At 55.1% G+C, this 18,574-nt stretch overlaps 1 protein-coding gene across 1 annotated transcript in view; it reads right to left on the reverse strand.

Moving 5' to 3' along the window:
- Window positions 1–18,574, reverse strand: part of CCDC88C (coiled-coil domain containing 88C) — a 123,622-nt gene that overhangs the window by 42,194 nt on the left and 62,854 nt on the right. The window contains exons 5-13 of the mRNA XM_032405794.1: window positions 18,230–18,288; window positions 17,375–17,458; window positions 14,918–15,058; window positions 14,448–14,632; window positions 13,688–13,769; window positions 12,939–13,097; window positions 4,787–4,933; window positions 4,130–4,274; window positions 588–772 (exon numbers count right to left, since the gene is read on the reverse strand). Of these exons, the coding sequence (XP_032261685.1) occupies window positions 588–772; window positions 4,130–4,274; window positions 4,787–4,933; window positions 12,939–13,097; window positions 13,688–13,769; window positions 14,448–14,632; window positions 14,918–15,058; window positions 17,375–17,458; window positions 18,230–18,288 (1,187 nt within the window). The remainder of the gene's footprint in view (window positions 1–587; window positions 773–4,129; window positions 4,275–4,786; window positions 4,934–12,938; window positions 13,098–13,687; window positions 13,770–14,447; window positions 14,633–14,917; window positions 15,059–17,374; window positions 17,459–18,229; window positions 18,289–18,574) is intronic.

Below are 18,574 nucleotides of genomic sequence, written 5' to 3' on the forward strand. Positions count from 1 at the left end.
ACCTGCCACGCTGCAGGGCACACAATGCTTCTGAGGCGCGAGGACGGTGAATGACGGAGCCGGGGAGGCCCCCGGAGGGGACTAGAGAGACCGTCCCCCCCGCCCTGAGCCTCACCCCGACAGGAAGTGCCCACAGAGCCAGGACCAGGGGAACCCAGTCTCCGGCCTGCAGCCCGAGCTCCTCCCCCGCCAACGCAGCCTCAGTACGTGATGCCGGTGGCACCTGGGGTGGGACGGACAGCCGGACACCCGAGGGTCTGTCCTGCGTGGTGCTCGGCAAGCAAGAGCGCTCCTGCCCTCTCCCTCAGGTGGGGTCCGGCGGCTGGTGTTTCACAGATAAAGACAACAAAGCACACAGAGGTCAAGTCACACGTGGGTCACAGCCTCAAAGCAGTGGTACAGGGAGGAGCCTCACCGCCTCTTAACTCGTCAACGATTCTCCCGTCCCTCTATTATAATTAACTGCGGCTGCACGGGATTCTGCATTTCTCCCAGCGCATGCTCGCTGACACCTAAATGCTCTGCCCGGCCGTATATTACAGACAAGAGCTGGTGGAGGAAGGTCACCCACACCTGGCTGGGGTTACCTTCTTGCTGAGCTGGTGGTTCTCCTTCTCCAGCTCCCCGCACTTCAGGCTGTTCTCCTCCAAGGCCAGCGACGCATCCCGCAGCCCCTGGATGGTGCTCTGGAGGCTCTGGTTCTCCTTCTCTAGCTTCAGGATGCGGCTGGAGGCACATTCGTTCAGCTCAAACACAAACGACTTCCTGGAGGCTGAAGCACAAAGTCGGGTCAGAGGCCAGGTTCCAGGAGCCTCTGCTTCCACTCTCTACCCCCAGCCCTGAAATGAGGCCATCAGCCCCCATACCCTACATTTGAGGGGCCCGAGAGGGGCTCCCAGGGGTCAGCTGGGTGCCTCATCCCCAGTTCATGTGGTGCTGTCGTGGTCAGCACCTGAGAGTCCCTCAGGCAGTTACAGTCCTTCTGCTGGCTCAGCTGGGTCTATCAGGGGAGCAACCCAGAGCTTAAGAAGAGAGCAGGCCATGGTGAAGAAGGCAATGCAAAAGTTACAGACTGACGGATGGGAACCGTTTTTTACCAAGCTGTTAACCTGACTGGTCAGGTCAAGGGCTGTAGAGACCAAAAGAGATGGCAAATCGGTAACATTTCTGTGCCAGCTCTGGGAGGCTCAGCAGGAGGGGCACGGTAATCGACTAGTTATGTCTGCCATGAATGGTAAGGTGGCCGTGTGGGTACGTATGCCCAGTACGTGCCATCCTTCGGACAGAGACTTTGTAATTCCACAACTGTATTGGAAAAAAACGAGATGGTATGTGTAAATTGGTTTAAAATTCTAAGTGAGATGGAAATGTGAGTTAAAGACCTAAAAAAGATTATCTACTCTGCTTTGAAGTAGCTCAAATACAAATGAAGAAGGGGGCACAGACCCAAGAGTTACTAACTGGAGTTCTTGGCCCCCTCCCGCCACAAGCAGGTGAATGACATTAGGTAACCCGGGGGGGGGGGGGGGGGGTTTGGAAAGGAAAAAGGAATGTATGTGAAAGCCCTTGAAAGAAGGGATTGTGGAGGGGTGCCGGGGCGCCTGGGTGGCTCAGTCGGTTAAGCGTCTGCCTTCAGCTCAGGTCATGACGCCAGAGTCCTGGGATCGAGCCCCTCGTTGGGCTCCTTGCTCAGCGTGGAGTCTGCTTCTCCCTCTCTCTCTGCCCCTCCCCCTGCTTATGCTTTCTCTCTCTCAAATAAATAAATAAAATCTTAAAAGAAAAAAAAAAAAAAGGAAAGAAGAGATCAGGGTTGTCCCGTCCTCATCTGTCCCGTGAGTGGTACCACCGGCTCAGCTCTGGGAGCCTTACCACACTGTGGTTGCTAACACAGCCTCCCCGACCTGCTTCTTATCATCACGCCAGGGGCTGGAGGTACACAGAGGTACTTCCTTCCTAGCAAGCACATCAAGCTGGACACAAAACGTGTGCGTTCAAATCCTCTGTCTGTTCATAAGAACCAGAAGGCATCTGTATCCGTCTTTAAGTTCTCCTCATCCAGCGAGGACAGCAGGACAGACCCAACAAGCCAGGGTGTCCTGTAGAGCCCAAGCAACAACAGGCATGCAGCAGAGGAGGTGGATGGAGCGTGCACAGGGCTGACCATCCCAGCGCCGACACACATGCATGGAGGGCTCGGCTTCGACCGCGCTACAAATGCAACAAGCCTGACCAGAGGCCCCAGTGACTCAGAACCTGTGACCACTCAGACAGAACCCCTGCAGCATCGATGGGAAAAATCACATTTCTAAACTGTGGTCAAATACACAGAACATAAAATTTACCATTTTAATCATCCTCAGCGTACAGCTCTGTGGCATTAAATACATTCTCACTGTCCTACAACCGTCCCCGCCATCCACCTCCAGACTTTGTCATCGTCCCAAACTGAGGCTCTGTGCTCACAGCATCAATGTGAAGGTTCCACGAGTTAAACAATGGAACTGATTACAAACCTCATTTCCTCTTCAGTGAAAGGCAGTGCCTCAGAGACCATGATGAGGACCCAACAGTTTATCAGAAAAACACAACAAAACAAAACCAATGGCTTGTCACCGAGTGCTATGCTCATTAGCAGCCCCAGCCATCGGGAGGCGTGGGAAAGGGGTGCGTGTGTGTGCATGTGCATATGCGTATGTGCGTGGGGGGGATGGGTTCTGATCTGACAAGAGGAAAGGTGCCCTTTACGGAGTGCCTGTGGGCCAGGTACAGTGTAAGGCTTCGCGCCTCCTGTCACTGGAAACTCACGGCAATCCTGTGAGGCGGCTTCATTACCCCCATTTTGCAGGTAAGGAAACTGAGGTTTAAAGGAGGTCATCTAGCCAACTAGCTCTGACTCGAGAAGCCACCACACCACACACGCACAAGTACATCCTGGCTTTGTTCCCATTATGCCGCCATTCAAACCAACGCCCATTAGCCCCCAGCTAAGCACTAGGAGTTGGGACCACCAAGAATAAACCGTCATCCTTGACCTGAAAGGGCTCACAAACATACTTAGTCTGAGTCGGTGAGGCTTCCGACCCCATCAGCCTCCCTGGTCTCTCACCGGAACACTCGTGTTTGGTCTGAGACTGTCCTAGGCAGCCCGCACCACTTCTCTGCTCCACCAGGGGGCAGCGGTCCTCCCCAGTGGACCTCAACTCCCAGAGGAGGGGATCCGTGTGACCCCCTCCCCCCACAGCACCGGGGCACCAAAGCACGGATGGAACTAACTTCTCACACAGATTAATAGTTTACTCAACTGATTTTAGGTTCGCAGCCCGAAGACGAGAAATACCCAGCTGCTCTCAGCAACCTTTCCATGATGCTTAGGGATGTTTATTAGAATCGAATAAGCCACCCCTAAACCAGCCGAATGCCCTACCAACGCTCTGTAAAGTTCTAAGTAAACATTAACTCGCACTATCAGGTGCATGAGTACTATTTTTGAACAAAGGAACTGGCTTATTGTTTGCCCAGTGCTGGAGCTTCCTGCTGCAGGGCTGACTCCGGCCGCACCCACCTTCCCCGGGCCAACACCTCGTCTGGGGTGCTGGGCAGTGGCGGCCGCGCAAGCACGGTGGGGAGAGGAAGAGGCCCGGGTCCAGCGAGGAGCTGCCACTTAGCAATCCCCACCCAGAGAGACAGAAAACAGACTGCATCCATCTTGCCCAATTATGCAAATGAACAGAGGAAATGATGCCCGGGGTACATCTACAGTGGAGATTAATGACCACTGGGGATGTCACCTGCCATCCAGAGCTTTCAACCATCCACAGATAGGCCTAAGATGTCCTCTGGGGGTCAGCATGCTGTAATCGGGAAGCTCCTAGGATGGTCCATATGGGAAATGAGAAAGCTGGGGCAACACTTAATTTGCTTCTCATGTCCCGACACTGAGCCTGCCAGACACCTCATGTTCTCCTTGGGGAGAACTGTAATGAAACCGTTCCAAATGGCACTTGAAGAACTCCTATTTACTTGGGGAGGAAGGACAGACAGACATGGAAGATTCTGAGCCGAGTGTTCAGCTCCCCGGCTGAGGAAGGAGCTGCAGCCAGGCTGGCAGGAGAGACCGGGCACTACCCACCATCGGACAGCTCTGCGTTCTTGGATAGCTGCTCCAGTTCCCAGCCAAGGTGGGCGGACTCGTTCATGCTCTGCTTCTGGGCTATCTCGAGCACCATATTTTCCTCTAGCAGCTCCTCAATTCGCTTCTTGTCTGTGTCCCGGTCCTGGTGCAGAAAGAGGGAAGGAGTGAGGCCCCAACCCCCAGGCACCTGCCCTCCTTCCCCCAGGACGAAGGGACTCCATACACCTGCTCACTGCCAAAAAAGAAAAAAAAACAAACCCCACAGCCGCAAGGAAATGTCTGCAACCCCACAGCCAGCTGTGAGAGTTACAGCCACTAAAAGATACCCTGCCCTGGTGACCTAGGTGACGAACAGAGCCCTGAGGTCTCTAACTGAATGCTGTCTAGACAAAGCAGGGCTTTAAAGCAAGTACCGTGAGGACGGGCGGCTTTGTGGCCCTTGAGCGGGCCCAACTCGCCCTGAAGAGGCTCACGAATCACAGCTCAGCCCACACACCGCGAAGGCCAGCCGAGACCCTTCTTGCAACACACACACCCGTACATCCATCTTTACAGGAAGGCATGAGCAGTCAACTGCTGCCCCCTCCACGGCCCCCCGGGCCACCTGAAAGCGCCCCAATCTGTGTGGGATGTGGTGACAGAAGCCGGCGGTACCAGTTCCAGGTCGTGGAGCTTGGACTTCAGCTGCAGGTTCTCTTTCTCCAGCTCGTGAACCTTATCGCTCCGGGCCCGGGCCGCGGTCAGCTGCTCCTCCAGCATGGCCTTGGTCTCGATTAAGATGATGTTGTCTTCCCTCAGCTCCTGCTCCGCAAAGACACACGCGAGAACCATCAGCTGAAGGCACCTGGTTCACGACAAGGCCTCGAGGCCCCAAACACACGCTGCAGGGGTGAGGCCGCTGCACTGGGGGGTGGCGGTGGGGGGGCAGGGCCCCACCTCTCAGCACCTTCACCTCTCCCACTACGCCAGGCCAGACAGGCGTTCATCTACTGAAAGAGAAAATCGACGCATCAGGAAGATGTCTGAATTCAGTGTCTCCTCCAGCGGACACTTCCTCGGTGTCTACTTCATGCCGCCCGTGGTAGGAAGGCGCTTGGCATTTATAACCTCATCTTGGCAGACAAACGGCCACTGCCGACAGACACGGGACCTTGCCGAGCCCCGTTTCCTTAAGCAGGAAGAGGTGGGGCTGAGAAACGGTCCCAGGCTCGAGAGCTGATTCTAGTCCTCCAGATTCAACACGTATTTTGTGATCAGGGTCCTGGGAGAAAGGAGCTATTGAGATCAGCTTTCGTTCCATACCCAGAACATTTTACGTACGTACTCTTGGATGAGCAACGGTTCTCAGCAGCTTCCTGGAAAGGGGGAGTCTCTGAGACTTAAGTCACAAAAAAATGGGAACCCCGCAACTACATACCACACACCCTGAGTGTTAGGCATGTGCCAGGTGTGGAACGTGGTGGCCATTTCCTCGCAGAGCCCCTTCATGCATGAGGGGCCGCTGGACACTTACACCTGCACCAGGTGGGGTTCAGCTCATTCACCCCATTTCTCCTCCCCTCCCCACCCCAGTTATGGGGCTTCTTGGTCTCTCCTCTCCCCAGAGCCCTTCCAGCACCATTCAGTATGTTGGGGGGACTGAATGTCCCCAAATGCCTTCACAGTGTGCAAACACATACATGTGGGGATGTGCCTACTTTTCCTGGTGGCAGTTTTCAAAGGCTTGCCCCCCCCCCCCCACCCACTGCATGTTCATTTTCCCTGCATCAAAGATTCTCGGTAGAGGGGAAACCACGTGCCTTCTGGTCAGTGGTCACGGTTCTGATCAAAGGCTGGTGGCTGTGAAGGGTTTAAGACTCAGGATTACCTAGGTGCCCTCTCTCTCTCAGAGACCCTGTCCACTGTGCGGCTGGCCCTGCCCCTACCTCCCTCACTCGTCCCAACAGCCCCAAGAGGGAGGCAGGGACAGTCCCTTCCTACAGATGAAGAGGCTTACTTGGGTAAATTAAGAAATGAGCCCAAAGTCACAAAGCTGGCGAGGGGCGAAGCTGGGACTTGAATTCTGGCCCGAGAGCTCCAGATTTGTGTTCTCTCCACTGCCCTTGGCTGCCTGCAACCCATCCTCAACGGGCTCATGGGGGAGAGAGGCCCCGACCAGCAATAATGAGGTGAGCCAGAGAACACAGGTGGGTTTCAAGCATAAGAAGCCTTGGCCCTCCCTCTCTGGCCACTGCCCCCACTGTTCACACCCTGAGTTCCAGGAGGCCCACCCACCAGCTCTCCCCACTATCACCTCACTGCCAGGCCCTCAGCTCCTGCAGCACAGGCTGTCCCTTCAGCCCCACAACCAACTCCTAATCAGCCTGCAAAACCCAGCCTCAGTTGCCCCCTCTGAGAAAGGCTTGCAAATTCACTCTGTCCTTCCTGCTGAGCCAGGTACTTGGGCTCCCAGAGTGCCCGGGACACACCGTGAGGGAACATGACCTGCCCTTCTCCCCCAGACCATAAATTCCTCAGGGTAGGGCTGTTCCATTTCTGCTCTTGTGGGCCTCAGAGATGTGTTCAATAACACCTGTTGGCTGAATCATGCCATGGGGGGGGAGCAGTTAGAGGGCATGTGACATGGGTCCTGACGGACTCAGTGACTTCCAACAGGCAGGGATGAATAAGGGTGCCCAGGAGTGAAATACAGCATGGAACATGATGATTCTAACTACTATTCAAATACAGCTCCATCTTCTGGCCTCCACCTCAACCTCCACCGTATACAAGGCCACAGAAATACCTCAGCTTGCCTTGTACACCCCACTAGCTCAGAAGCGAGAAACCAGATCCGCACGAAGTTGTGCCCAAGCTCCTACAGCAAGCCACGGGCTCAGCCAGGAGGCCTGAGAATCCTTATTCCTCATCCCTGGGCAGCTGCCCGAAGCCACCCCGCCCCCCTGCAGACCTGACCTCGACTGAACCGGGACGCTATTTAAAGGCCTGACCCAGCCCTGCGAACAGCTGAGGGGCCACATTTAGGCAGTCACAGGCCAGGCCTGACGGCTGGTCCCCCAGGGGCTCGAGAGCAGCCACTGCTAATCTGGCCCAGTGACCGGGAGCAGTGACTGGGGATGTGGGCTGATAGGCTCCAGTTCCCAGGCCTGCCAACTCGCTGTTAGCTGGCGGACGTGAAGCAAGTGCACGTCCCTCCACCGGGGATCCCTCCCTTTCTATGACAGGCACCCCGACGGGGCTGATACGGAATCAGATGCAATAATGCCCGTGAAGTACTCCGTGCACGGCGCCTGAGGCCCAGTGAGCAGGTTGGCTTATTTCCATGGGGTCGCCTTGACCCCCAACGAGCACCAAACATCAGAGGCGGTGGTGGCAGAGTGGGCTGGGGGAATGTGGAATCGAAGACACAACCGGTTCCTCCCCACCGTGCTCAGACCGCAGTCCCCAGTGCATCTCTCAGGCATCTAGAGCAACCGAAAGCCAGCCCATTAAATTACACAAAGAAACACAAAGTCACAGGTGGAAAGAACATCAAGGCTCCAAGGTTCTCACTCCGTTCCCTGAGTACGAACATTCCCCGCTTACAGCACGGATGTCCGATTTCCCATGTGGACTGCTGGAGGCGGGGCCCCCCTCTGCCCTTCCACTGTCACCCCTTCTCCCCGAATCCCATTTCACCTCTCCCCTGCACCCCCTTAGTCTCTGTGAGCCCCCCTCCCTTATTTCCTTCCTCTTCAAGGCTGAGGCCCTGCAGGCAGACAGACACATTTCAATGCCAGGTCCGCCTCCTTACTGACAGGGCAAGCTGCACGAGGTATGAATGAATCCTCAGCTTTCTCATCTGGAACAAAGGAGGGGAACCTGCAGCGGCCGCTAAAGCTTGTGGGCCATCATGAGGTTTATGTGTGATGATGTGGCTGGAGCTTAGCCGTTCCTGGCACGCTCCATAAATACAGTTCTTACTGCTCATCTAAAAACCTTGCTGTGCACCACCCTGGGCCAGAACACAGCTCCGTATTTTTGGCTTTTCAGGTCATCAGTTTCTGTCACAACTCCTCAACTCTGCAGGTGTTATCAAAAGCAGCCACAGAAAACACGTGCATGGATGGATGCGGCAATGTTCCAATAAAACTTTATGCTTACAAGAATGGATGGGGGGCCGGATTTCACCTTTGGATGGACTGGAGTTTGGCCATCCCCAAGCTATACAACATGCTCGACTCAAGCTCCAGATCAGTGAGGCACAGACCCGGGCTTCCAGGAGCTCCCGGTGTGGGTGGGACATAGGAACACACATCATCCCAGCCACACAGGATGAACACCGCTGGGCGTGTGCAAGGGGCCTACAGGAAATGTGAAGCTTCAGAAGGCCCCGGGATGCGGCCCGCAGAGCTTGGCCTACCCCCTCCTCATCTGGCCCTGCTGGGGGAGATGGGCTGGGCCCAGGAGGCCTCAGGGGGGCACTGGGGGACCTCAAGGGGACTCAGTATGGCCAGAGCAGAGAGTCCCATGGGGGACCAGAAGTGGAGGAGTGCTGGACAAGGGGCAGAGTGTGGATTTTATCCCAAGAGCAATGCAAAGGTGCCCGAGGAACTCTTAGAAGGGGTCATTGTGGTGGCAGGACAGAGGGATGTGAAAGAGGACAGATGGAAGCTGAATAGCCAGTTCAGATGCTTATGGATGGCATCTTGTGTGCAGGCCCTGGGGTCAATGAGCAACGACAGAGAAGGTGGACAGAGGCCCTCATTCTTCAACCTGCCTTTGGGCAGCAGTGGGGAGACATGCTGGCAGGTGGGGAAACACGCTCTGGAGGATGGGAAGCCCCTGGGGCCGGGCGGGGGGCAGGGTGGACTGATCATGAACCTAGCTCCCAACTGCCTTGCCAACAACCCATCCCACCCCTCGCTGCACGATCGGCTCCCATGTCTCGCTAGGATAAGCTCACTGGAAACACACCCTTATACCACGCACAATGCCAGGCACCCCGTTTTACAGATGGGGGCAAGCCTCACCCAACACCCAGCAAGGGGTGTGGCAATTAGGACTGTGCCCTGCTCGGTCTCCACCTCTCAGACTATGTTTACTTTGGAGCCAGCACCGCCTAGAAAGCCATAAATCTCAGAGGAGTGAGGACAAGGCCCATCTTACCTTGACCCTGCTTAGGACGCAGACGGCAGCAAGGCGCCTGCCCTGTGCTGTTGGGAATTTCAGCCAGAAACAGAACACGGGACAAGAGGAACCTCCAGGCAGCCTCTCTGCCTCCATCGTCCTCCCACACGGCCCGATGGCAGCAGTGAGGTGGGATGCCTGCTTGCACATTGCTTGCAAAGGGAAGTCAAGGACCACCGGTGCACCCACCCATGCTTCCTGCTGTACGTACGGATGCCCACGCCGCGTGAACCCTTAAGTAAACCAGACTAGGAGCCACAGAAGAGCTGCCAGAAGCTTAACACCAAAACATGGAAACTTGTGGTCCATATTTTTCAAACCAAAATTAACCTTGCCCTCGCCCTGAACTCCAAAGCCTTTTATCGTTTCCTCCCATGTGGCACTAACACACGCTGCCCCCGTGATATGTGTTACTGTGCTTCTCAGCAGTGACACTGGTCAGGCTCTCGGGGAGGGCACCTGGGCCATCTGCCATGCCCTGTGTCTAGAATTGGGTCCCCTACAGGGTAGGTATTCATGAGCTGGCACAAACAAAACCATCATGCTCCTCTCGCTGCCCTCCTGCCCGTTCACACCTACCACCACTCCATTCGGGAGAGGACAAAGGCTCTTGATTCTTCCTGTCCTCCCCAGGCTGTCTTTCTATTGCTGAGCAATGGCACTTTACCCGACTTGTGGGGCGATTAAGAAGCACCTAGTGAGTGCCAGGCCCCGGGCATGCAGTCGAGTTAAGACCCAGTCCCTGCCCTCAGGGGCTCAAGGTGCACACAGGAAGCCTCTGGCCAAGCTCCACCCACAGACCTGCCATCAGCCCTGCCCACCCCACATCTGGCAGAGAAAAGCCAGCAGGAAGGAGAAAAATATCCCGTCCATCTACAACTGGGGGCCTCATGCCTGGCAGTGCAGAAGAGAGAGAGCCCACAGAATGCACATTCCTGGGGGTCCACTCCCAGGATCTACGGTGGTGCCCAGGAATCTGCATTTTGAACTGGCCTCCTGAATAGACATGGACACAGGTAGATACAGACCACATCTTGAGAAATAGAGATCTAACACTCACATGCAGCGGTTTCATAGCTTTAAACTGATTAATACTTTAAATTATTTCATTATTAAGTTAATGTTAATCACATATCAGCTTATTCAAAAGAGTTAACGCCCACTGCTAGCTTTTCACTTTCCACCCCCCTCCCCGTATTTCGTTATGGAAATTTTAAAGTACACTGAAAAGTTGGAGTAAGTATTCTGAACGTCATGCACATACCACCTAGATTCTGTAATTAGTGTTTTGCTCTATTTGCTTTGTCACACATCCACCCATCTACCCAGCTCTCTGTCCAGTTTGTCTCTGGTTTTTGGATGTGTACACATCATGTTTGGCTCTTTTATAATCTCAGGTTTTATCACATGCAGGTCAATCTCAATTCACAGACACATTTCTGTATGTCATTGAGTGCTTCTAATTACTTAGAAATTATTCAGGAATCCTACGGTGAATCCCTTGGAAATGGGTATTAGCACACTCTGGAAAATCTGACTTTCCATATAAACCTGGGCAACCTTGTTTACTGAAACACAAACATGGGCCCATCGAATAAACCTGTGCATCAAGGCGGCGCTGTCCCTTGACACGCAGCCCTAGGGGGACTGAGTGGTCCAGGCCTGGGCCCGCCCGCATTCCAGGGCAGGTGGCCCACCTCAATCCCTGCAGGCCCCAAATACCGCTGGCTCTCAACCCAAAGCAACATGTTTTGAGGTCTCTGAGCTGCATTCCAGGTTAACTCCCAACACATACCTACCTGAGTGCTCTGGTAGGCGGCTGGCCGGGGGGAAATGAGTGCCCAAGTACTCCCATCCGCTGACCCCTGTAATCATGGGCATCAGAGCACAGCAAGACCCATCCTCTCTACAGTGCCCTGGACTCCACGGACCAGTCCCACTGCATCAGCCAGCCTGGGCTGCAAAGCCACTGCCTGCCCCCCAAGTAAAATCTCACGCAGACACACACTATTTCTCTTGTGGTTAATAAAAACTAAAGCAAAATTTAAGGCATTACCAATCTCACCATAACTCTTCACTAGGACATTCATCAATGTGAAAAATGTTCCAGTTACTACAGAGAGGCAAGAAATATGAGAACTGGAGAAATCTGAGGCCCCGGGGGTCCCAGGAGAAACCCCGAAAGTCTGGGAGCTCCATGAAGCAGGGCATGCATCATCTTGTGTCTGGATCCCTCGCTGTTGGTGCAGCCTGGGCGCCCACAGGCGCTAACGGGCTGTGTCCGGAGGACCGTGCAAGGCTGCTTGGACAGGGCCAGGCGTGAACACAGAGATCAGAGACTGGATCCTGACAGCCACCCACTCCACGGGACAGAGTCGGGGCGAGAGGTGGGAACCACACTCCGCCTCTGATCCCATCTGGGGACTGCGTAAGGTCCTCCCAATGTGCAGGAGGGGATGCTAGGGCAGCAGTCTGGGCAAACGTGCAAGACTGTCTCTCCTTCTCCCAACTGTGGCATTTCTAGTAAGTGATGAGAGGCCCCGGTGTGTGCCCACATCCCAGAACCTGTCTGTGCCGGGGATTTATGCCTTTCAAATTCAGCATGGCCAGCGGACCGTTTCCAGGACAAAGCCAGAGCTGGAGTCCCACCCCCACCTCTGGCTCAGGCCAAGGCCGCAGCACCAAAGGCGCCTTCTCCGCAGGAGGTAGGGTGTCACATTCCTCAGGGAACAGACACTCCTGGGGTAACAAACAGGGCCTGCCCCACGGTCTCCCCCACCCTCCTCCCATGGCCCAGAGGCAGGGCCTGGCTGCAGCAGGAGAGCAGGTCCGCGTCTTCAGCCACACAGCCTTCCCCAAGCGTGCCTGCCAGCAGCACGGCTGGGAGAGGGCCACCATGCTCCCCAGACCTGTGTTCAGTCCCCTCAAAAGCCTCCTGAGTGGCAACTGGGGTTATTTCTTACCAAACAAGCCCATTTGGTTTGTGCTGACATCCTGATTTTACCAGCTCATGACAACTACTTCCAGACCCCGTGGGATTGGTGATGGGGGTAAAATCCCCGAATCCTTGGAAAAGAGGGTCCCAGAACCTGCGGCTGATGGGTGAGGGGCTGAAGTATCAGTGACCCCACCTGGGTCTTGGTCTCCAGTCCCCCGTTAGCCCTGATGCCCTCCCCACCCGCTGCCATCCACCCAGAACCTCAGGATCCGAGTGGGTTCCACGACTGAGGGCTTATAATGGGACCAGCCCAAGTGCCAGGAATTCTGCCTCTTTCATCTGAAAAAAACTCACGAAGTGGTAGGACTATCTCTATTTTAAGGATGAAGAAACGGAGTCCTGGCAAGAGTTAACCAGAGAAAACAGCAAGAAGAAGAAAAATCATCCTTGCGTAGAAGGTCATCACTGTGGTATGAAGCAGGAGAAGGAAAAATCCTAAAAGAAATCAGAGCTCTGCATTACAGAACCATGTTCTCTCCCCTCCCTCACCCCTCTGACACCTCCAGCCAGGCAAGGAGCACAGAGGGGCCTTCTGGGGCAGCGCAGACAGGCTGAGGTACGGGGAAAGCATCGCTGTGGAGATCCTACAGCTCCCTTTTCCCCAAACCCCGCAGGTGCGTCTGGAAGGCGCAGGCTCACCTCCATGCGGGCCTTATAGAAGTCCACGTCGTGCAGCTTCTCCTTGCAGCGCACCAGTTCCATCTCCAGCCTGTCCACGCGGTTGGCCTTCTCCCTCAGGGAATCCAGCTCATCTCGATAGGCGCGAGCAGAGCGGGCATCAGCCGCCAGCTGGATGTTCTGGAAGGTGGGAAAAGGCAGGGGAACCCAGGTTAGGGCATCCCTCCTTGGAGGGAAGAGGGAGCCAAGTGCCTGCCGTGTAATGTTTCAAGGATGTCCCAGGAGAAGCCAGGTTCTGATGGCTGGGCAGGTCTGTGTGTGTGTGTGGGGGGGTCCCCATACACTGTCACGAAGACACAGGGTCACCCCCCAAAGCAGTTTTTTTTTTTTTTTTTAAGATTTTTTATTTATTTATTTGACAGAGAGAGACACAGCGAGAGAGGGAACACAAGCAGGGGGAGTGGGAGAGGGAGAAGCAGGCTTCCCCGCGGTGCAGGGAGCCCGACGCGGGGCTCGATCCCAGGACCCCGGGATCATGACCTGAGCCGAAGGCAGACGCTTAACGGCTGAGCCACCCAGGCGCCCCCCCCCCCCCAAAGCAGTTCTTAAGACAAGTGGCTCTCAGGCAGTGCTGCTTTGGGCCGGACAGAAACAGGCCTTTGCTGGAAGCTCCTGATGCTGCATTCCCAAGCCTCCAGGCCACAGTTACCGGGGAGCCCAGCCACCAGCAGCCGCTCCTCCTGGCCACACGCACAGGCCCTCCCGCTCACCTCCTGCTTGACTTTCTGCAGCTCCAGCACCAGCTGGTCCACCTCGTGCCTGGTGTCCACAAGCTGTTCTGTCTTCTCCTCCCTGGGGGGCAATTTGGAGGGGCCATAGTGAGGCCTCCTCAGTTAACACTCCCCCAGCCCCCCACCTCATGAGACCAGAGCAGGGAGAGGGAAGGGGACACTTCTGGGAGTGAGGAGGGCAGTCTGCAGACGGAGCCTGCAAAAAGGTTTCTACTCAAATGCTTTTCCCATTTTTAACTTTTTAAAGCCTGCTCTCAAACCCCACCCACCAGACTCTGCTGGATTTCCCTCTGAGGGTGTGGGCCAGGTAAGGAGGCTCTGGCCAAAGACGCATTCCCCATAGCCAGGCAGGCAGCGAGGGGGAGGCGGGCAGCTCCCGAGATGGGGTGAAGTGATATTCACCTGCTGTAGGAAAGATGGGACAGCAGGTTCACCCGATGGGGTGAACTGCATCCTCCCTCCAGCCAAGAAAACATCCCCGTGTGTGACCGTTCCTGCCCCCAGCTGGACTCGTGTGGACAGGAGGCTACTTCCGTAGACAATCGGTAACCCAGACTGGCAGGAGCCCAGACAGGGAGGCAACCAGTCCACATGCAAACAGCCACCCCACTCGGAGCTGAGCCCGCTGACGCCGGGGCCCACGTCAGAGCGCTCCTGTCAGCTGCACGGCGCAGAAGTAGACCGCGCGACAGACACGGCCACACCACAGAAAGGCAGCCCAGGGTCACCGGAGACTCACAGCTCCTGCCTGACGCGGCGCAGCCTGGCCTTGGTGTCGGCCAGCTCCACGGCCAGGTGCTGCTTGTCCTCGCTGGAGAGGCTGCTGGTGGGGCTGGGGGTGGACTCGGCGCTGGAGGACTTGAGCGGGCTGGGCGGGTGCTGTGCTTGCAGGTAGTCCCGCTCCTGGGTCAGGTCCACGATCAGCTGCGGCGGGGCGGAGAGAGGAGGGAAAGCAGCCGTCTCACCAGCGCACCCCGCACAGCGCACACGGCCACACTCGTCGGAAGACAAGGAGAAAGTGAGAGAAGAGGCTGGCTGGGAGCGAGAAACCACGAGGGAGGGAGGCAGGAGAAAGGGGGTGCGAGTTTTTAAGAAGAGACGAAATATCCAGTGGGACGACCAGGAGCGTGTGACTGGAGGAGCCCCCCCCGCCCCCGACAAGAGCTCAGCATTTCTAGGACCTTCTCCCGCGGGTGTCAGGTGACGCACCTCCGTGCACTCGTCTCGCTCATCGATGAGCCTCCTGAGATGAAACACCATGTTCCTCGAGAGGGCCTCCAGCTCCTCTGGGGCCACGTCGGGGAGCTCCAGCCACTGCAGGTCGAACACGTTCTCCTGGTTGTGGGTCACCTGTGGGCACACAGGTAGGCACTGCAGAGGCCGGCCGGGAGCATCCACCCCCTGGTTAGGCGAGGTGGGGTCCTGGCCGACTCACTCCGCCGACACCATCAACCCTTCACCGACAAATCCTCTGCCGTCAGAAGGCCGCTGCGTAAGCAGGTGCAAGCTCCCTTCAACAAACCCCTCCCGCTTTCAACACCACCTTTAAGAGGACCTGGGTTTTGCTTGAATGCCAGAAAGCGCTCCTACAATATAGTCTTTCCCTAAACAGTCCTCAGATACTGTTCCTGGAGCACCGTCAACTTCCAACACAAGGAAGGGACGCCTCAGGGGCTCTGAGGGGGAGGAGAGGGACCCCGTGTTATTACTTCAAATCAAACGTGAATACGGCAAATGTTAAATCAAACTCTTACGTCAGAATGCTGGGTACTTGACAATTTTATTTTGGGGGGAAATAGGTCATAATCTAAAACGACCTTCAGGTAAGCCTGTATCTCATCCCCACAGGTCACATAAGATCATCTGGTTTCCCCTTTCCGTCAGGTGTGAGCAGAGGTCCCCAGCTATGTCTGTTCTGGGCAGCCTCTCTATGGCTTCTGCCAGCCTGACCTTCTTGCCACCTCCCCCTCCAGACCTACCAAGGGGGCAGAAGATCTATTTTGAGTATCTGATGTCTCAGTTTTGGGAAGAGAAGTATTCGTGGACTCAGGCTTCAACCAGGGAAAATAAAAAGAAACCACGGCTATCCACTCAGTGAGGCACACCAAAAAAAGTTCTTAAATTTTTCAGAGCAGTACATGGAGACAGAAAACAGTTAAACAAAAACAAAAGATAGGGCCCTTTAGTGTCTCAAAGACAACCCCTTTCTTACCTGTCCCCACCTTACAAAGGAAACACTGAGATTCAGCTGATCACGAAGGATCAGGAGAAATCTCATCCCGTGGTTCAGGGCGCACTCAGGACTCGGAGCGGAGGCTGGGTGCTAGGCCTGCCCCCAAACCAAGGCTGGAGAAAGGCCTCTGTGGAGGGGGCGCAGGGGCTCAACCCCAGGAGCATGTCAGTCCCCCAAGGAGCTTTTAATTAAAGGCTGGTGCCCGTCCTCCCCTAGTTCTGCACACCCGAACATTTAAGAAGCACCCAGCTAATGGTGAAGCCCAGCCCCCACCACCAGTCACCACATGAGAGGCATGCAGGACTCCTTTCTGGCCACATCGCTTCTCTCGCTCTTTTTAACATCCTGCTGTCTGAGCAGGAAAGCCAGAAAGTGGAAAGACCTGGTGAGTCTCAAGGACCCAGGCCCTGGAATAAACACAATTTTCAAAATACACAGACGTGCAAGGAAAATTAAAAAGCAGAACCATTCTGAGGCTCACCATTGGTCAGCCCCTGATACGGGCGGTTGACAATATCTGTTACATTACTGACTTTCCCTGATGGACCCCCTCCCTACCTGCAACGAGCTGCATCCACCTCCTTCAAATCCTGGCTCAGAGCTCACCACCCCCATGCGCAGCGCCCTGGGCAGCTGTGGGAGCCCCCCCGAGCCCAGGAGCAGCCTGTCCCCGGTGCCAGCACGGGGACCTCTGCCCTCAGCTGCTTCTGCCAGCTCCTCTGCGTGTCTTTTTTGTGTCTTTACTTCATCTGTCCAATTACACTGGAGGCTGAACCGTATCTCCTGAGGTGATTAAAGCATACAGGGCTCCTTTTGGAGAGAGGATGGTATGGAGGTCAGGGAAGGCAATTTTCAGGTGGGCACTTGCCTCTCCAGGCTCATTTTCCAGGGAAACCACATCCACCTAAGGGCAATGGCGGAGGGGCTGCTCTCAGGCAGAGCCCTCCTGACCCCATCCATCCGGGAGACTCGGTCTCTGCACAAGCCCTCTGGGACTTGCCAGTTTTTAACTCCCCAAGTTAAAGCACGGCAGCTTGTTTCTCTGCCACGTCACTGACAGAAGCAGAGAATCTCTCTCTATAAAGATCAACCATTCTAAGGAGGGTGACATTTGCCAGAAGACATTCTCAGGGTCTGTAAATCAAATTCTGAGCCTAAACCACTTGATAGCTCTTAAAAATAGTTTGAGTCCATATTAGGCAAGAAGAGGAGGCAAAAGAAGACTTGATTGAGGGTTTAAAAAAAATTTTTTTCTTATTTCTACCCCATTTTAGCTTGCTGATGGTTACCTTTCCAAATAGAATCAATGCGTCTGCGGCGTCTGAATCCTAACAGAAGCATGATGTTTAAGCTTCTCCCCCGTGGAGCGTGCCCAGCTCCGGGAGGCCACAGGAGCGCCGTCCACGCCACACCCCACAGAGCCTCACACCTACCTCCTGTATGTGGGCCACGATCCCGGCTTGGGTCTCAATGTCCAGCTGTTTGATTCTCTCAATAAATTCCTCCTTCCTCTCACACTGTGGAGGGTTACAGGTATTAATGGAAGCTCTGCGAGGGCAACCTAGGACCACCCCGCCGCCAAAGTATAGTTTCAAAACGAACCGCCCAGCCACCCAAGCCTTCTCCTGGCTTCCTCCTTCATAACCAAGCAAGCTCCTGTCCTCCCAGAAGCCCTCCCCCACGGAGGCTTCTCTACAAGTTGCTCAGACTACCGGTATCAGACCTACAGCAGAATCACCTGGGGGGTGATTTTGAAAAAGCTCATCCCAGACTGACAACACTGGGGAGGTGTTGAGGGGGGGAGCGGATGCTGAAGTCTGTACTTTAATCAGCTCTCCAGGGGATTCTTAAACAAGAGCAGGAACACCCGGTCTAGGCCAGGGGCTGGCAAACTTCATCTGTAAAGGGCCAGATGTAAAAAAAAAAAAAAAAAAAAGGAAAAAATCTCAGACCCAGTGGGCCATTTGGCCTCAGCTCTGCCACTATGGCGTGAATGCAGCCACGGAGGACATGTAAAGGAGCGAGCATGGCTGTGTTCATAAGACTTCACAGGTGGCAGGTCAATGTGGCCCACAGGCCGTAGTTCCAGATGCTTCTATACTGGGGACAGGGTGCTAATGGCATCATGGCCCACGGGTCCCCACCTGCCCTCTGGCCCAAGGTGCCCTGTGCCAGACATGGTGGCCACCACTCTCCCAGGAACCCAAGAACTCCTACCTCACGACTGCAAACCCACGATGGCTGAGAGCAGGCCCTCCCCCACCCCCCGGCCCCGGCCCAATCCCTACCTGGACGGCACAGCCTAGTACCAGCAGCAGCAGCTTCTTTATTTCTTCCATGCTCTTCCCTAAACCAAAAGAGCAACATATCTAGTTAAGCTCAACTGTTCATAAAATTTCACCAGTGATCTGTGTCTGCAGCACGGGGAGGGGAGGTGAAACCCAGCTAGAGAGACAGTAGTCTTTCTGTCCAGCGATAACCATCTAGGTGTGCACACTCCCATCTGTTTTCTTTGTATGGGCTGATTTTTTAAACAAATGAGAATTCTGTCTGTAGCTATCTGTGGCCCTTTTCCATTCAGATAGCATAAATATCCTCTCATGATAATGAATGAACTTCAGAACCAGCAGCTC

This window comes from Phoca vitulina, unplaced genomic scaffold (assembly GCF_004348235.1).
Source record: "Phoca vitulina isolate PV1807 unplaced genomic scaffold, GSC_HSeal_1.0 scaffold7, whole genome shotgun sequence".
NCBI lineage: Eukaryota > Metazoa > Chordata > Mammalia > Carnivora > Phocidae > Phoca > Phoca vitulina.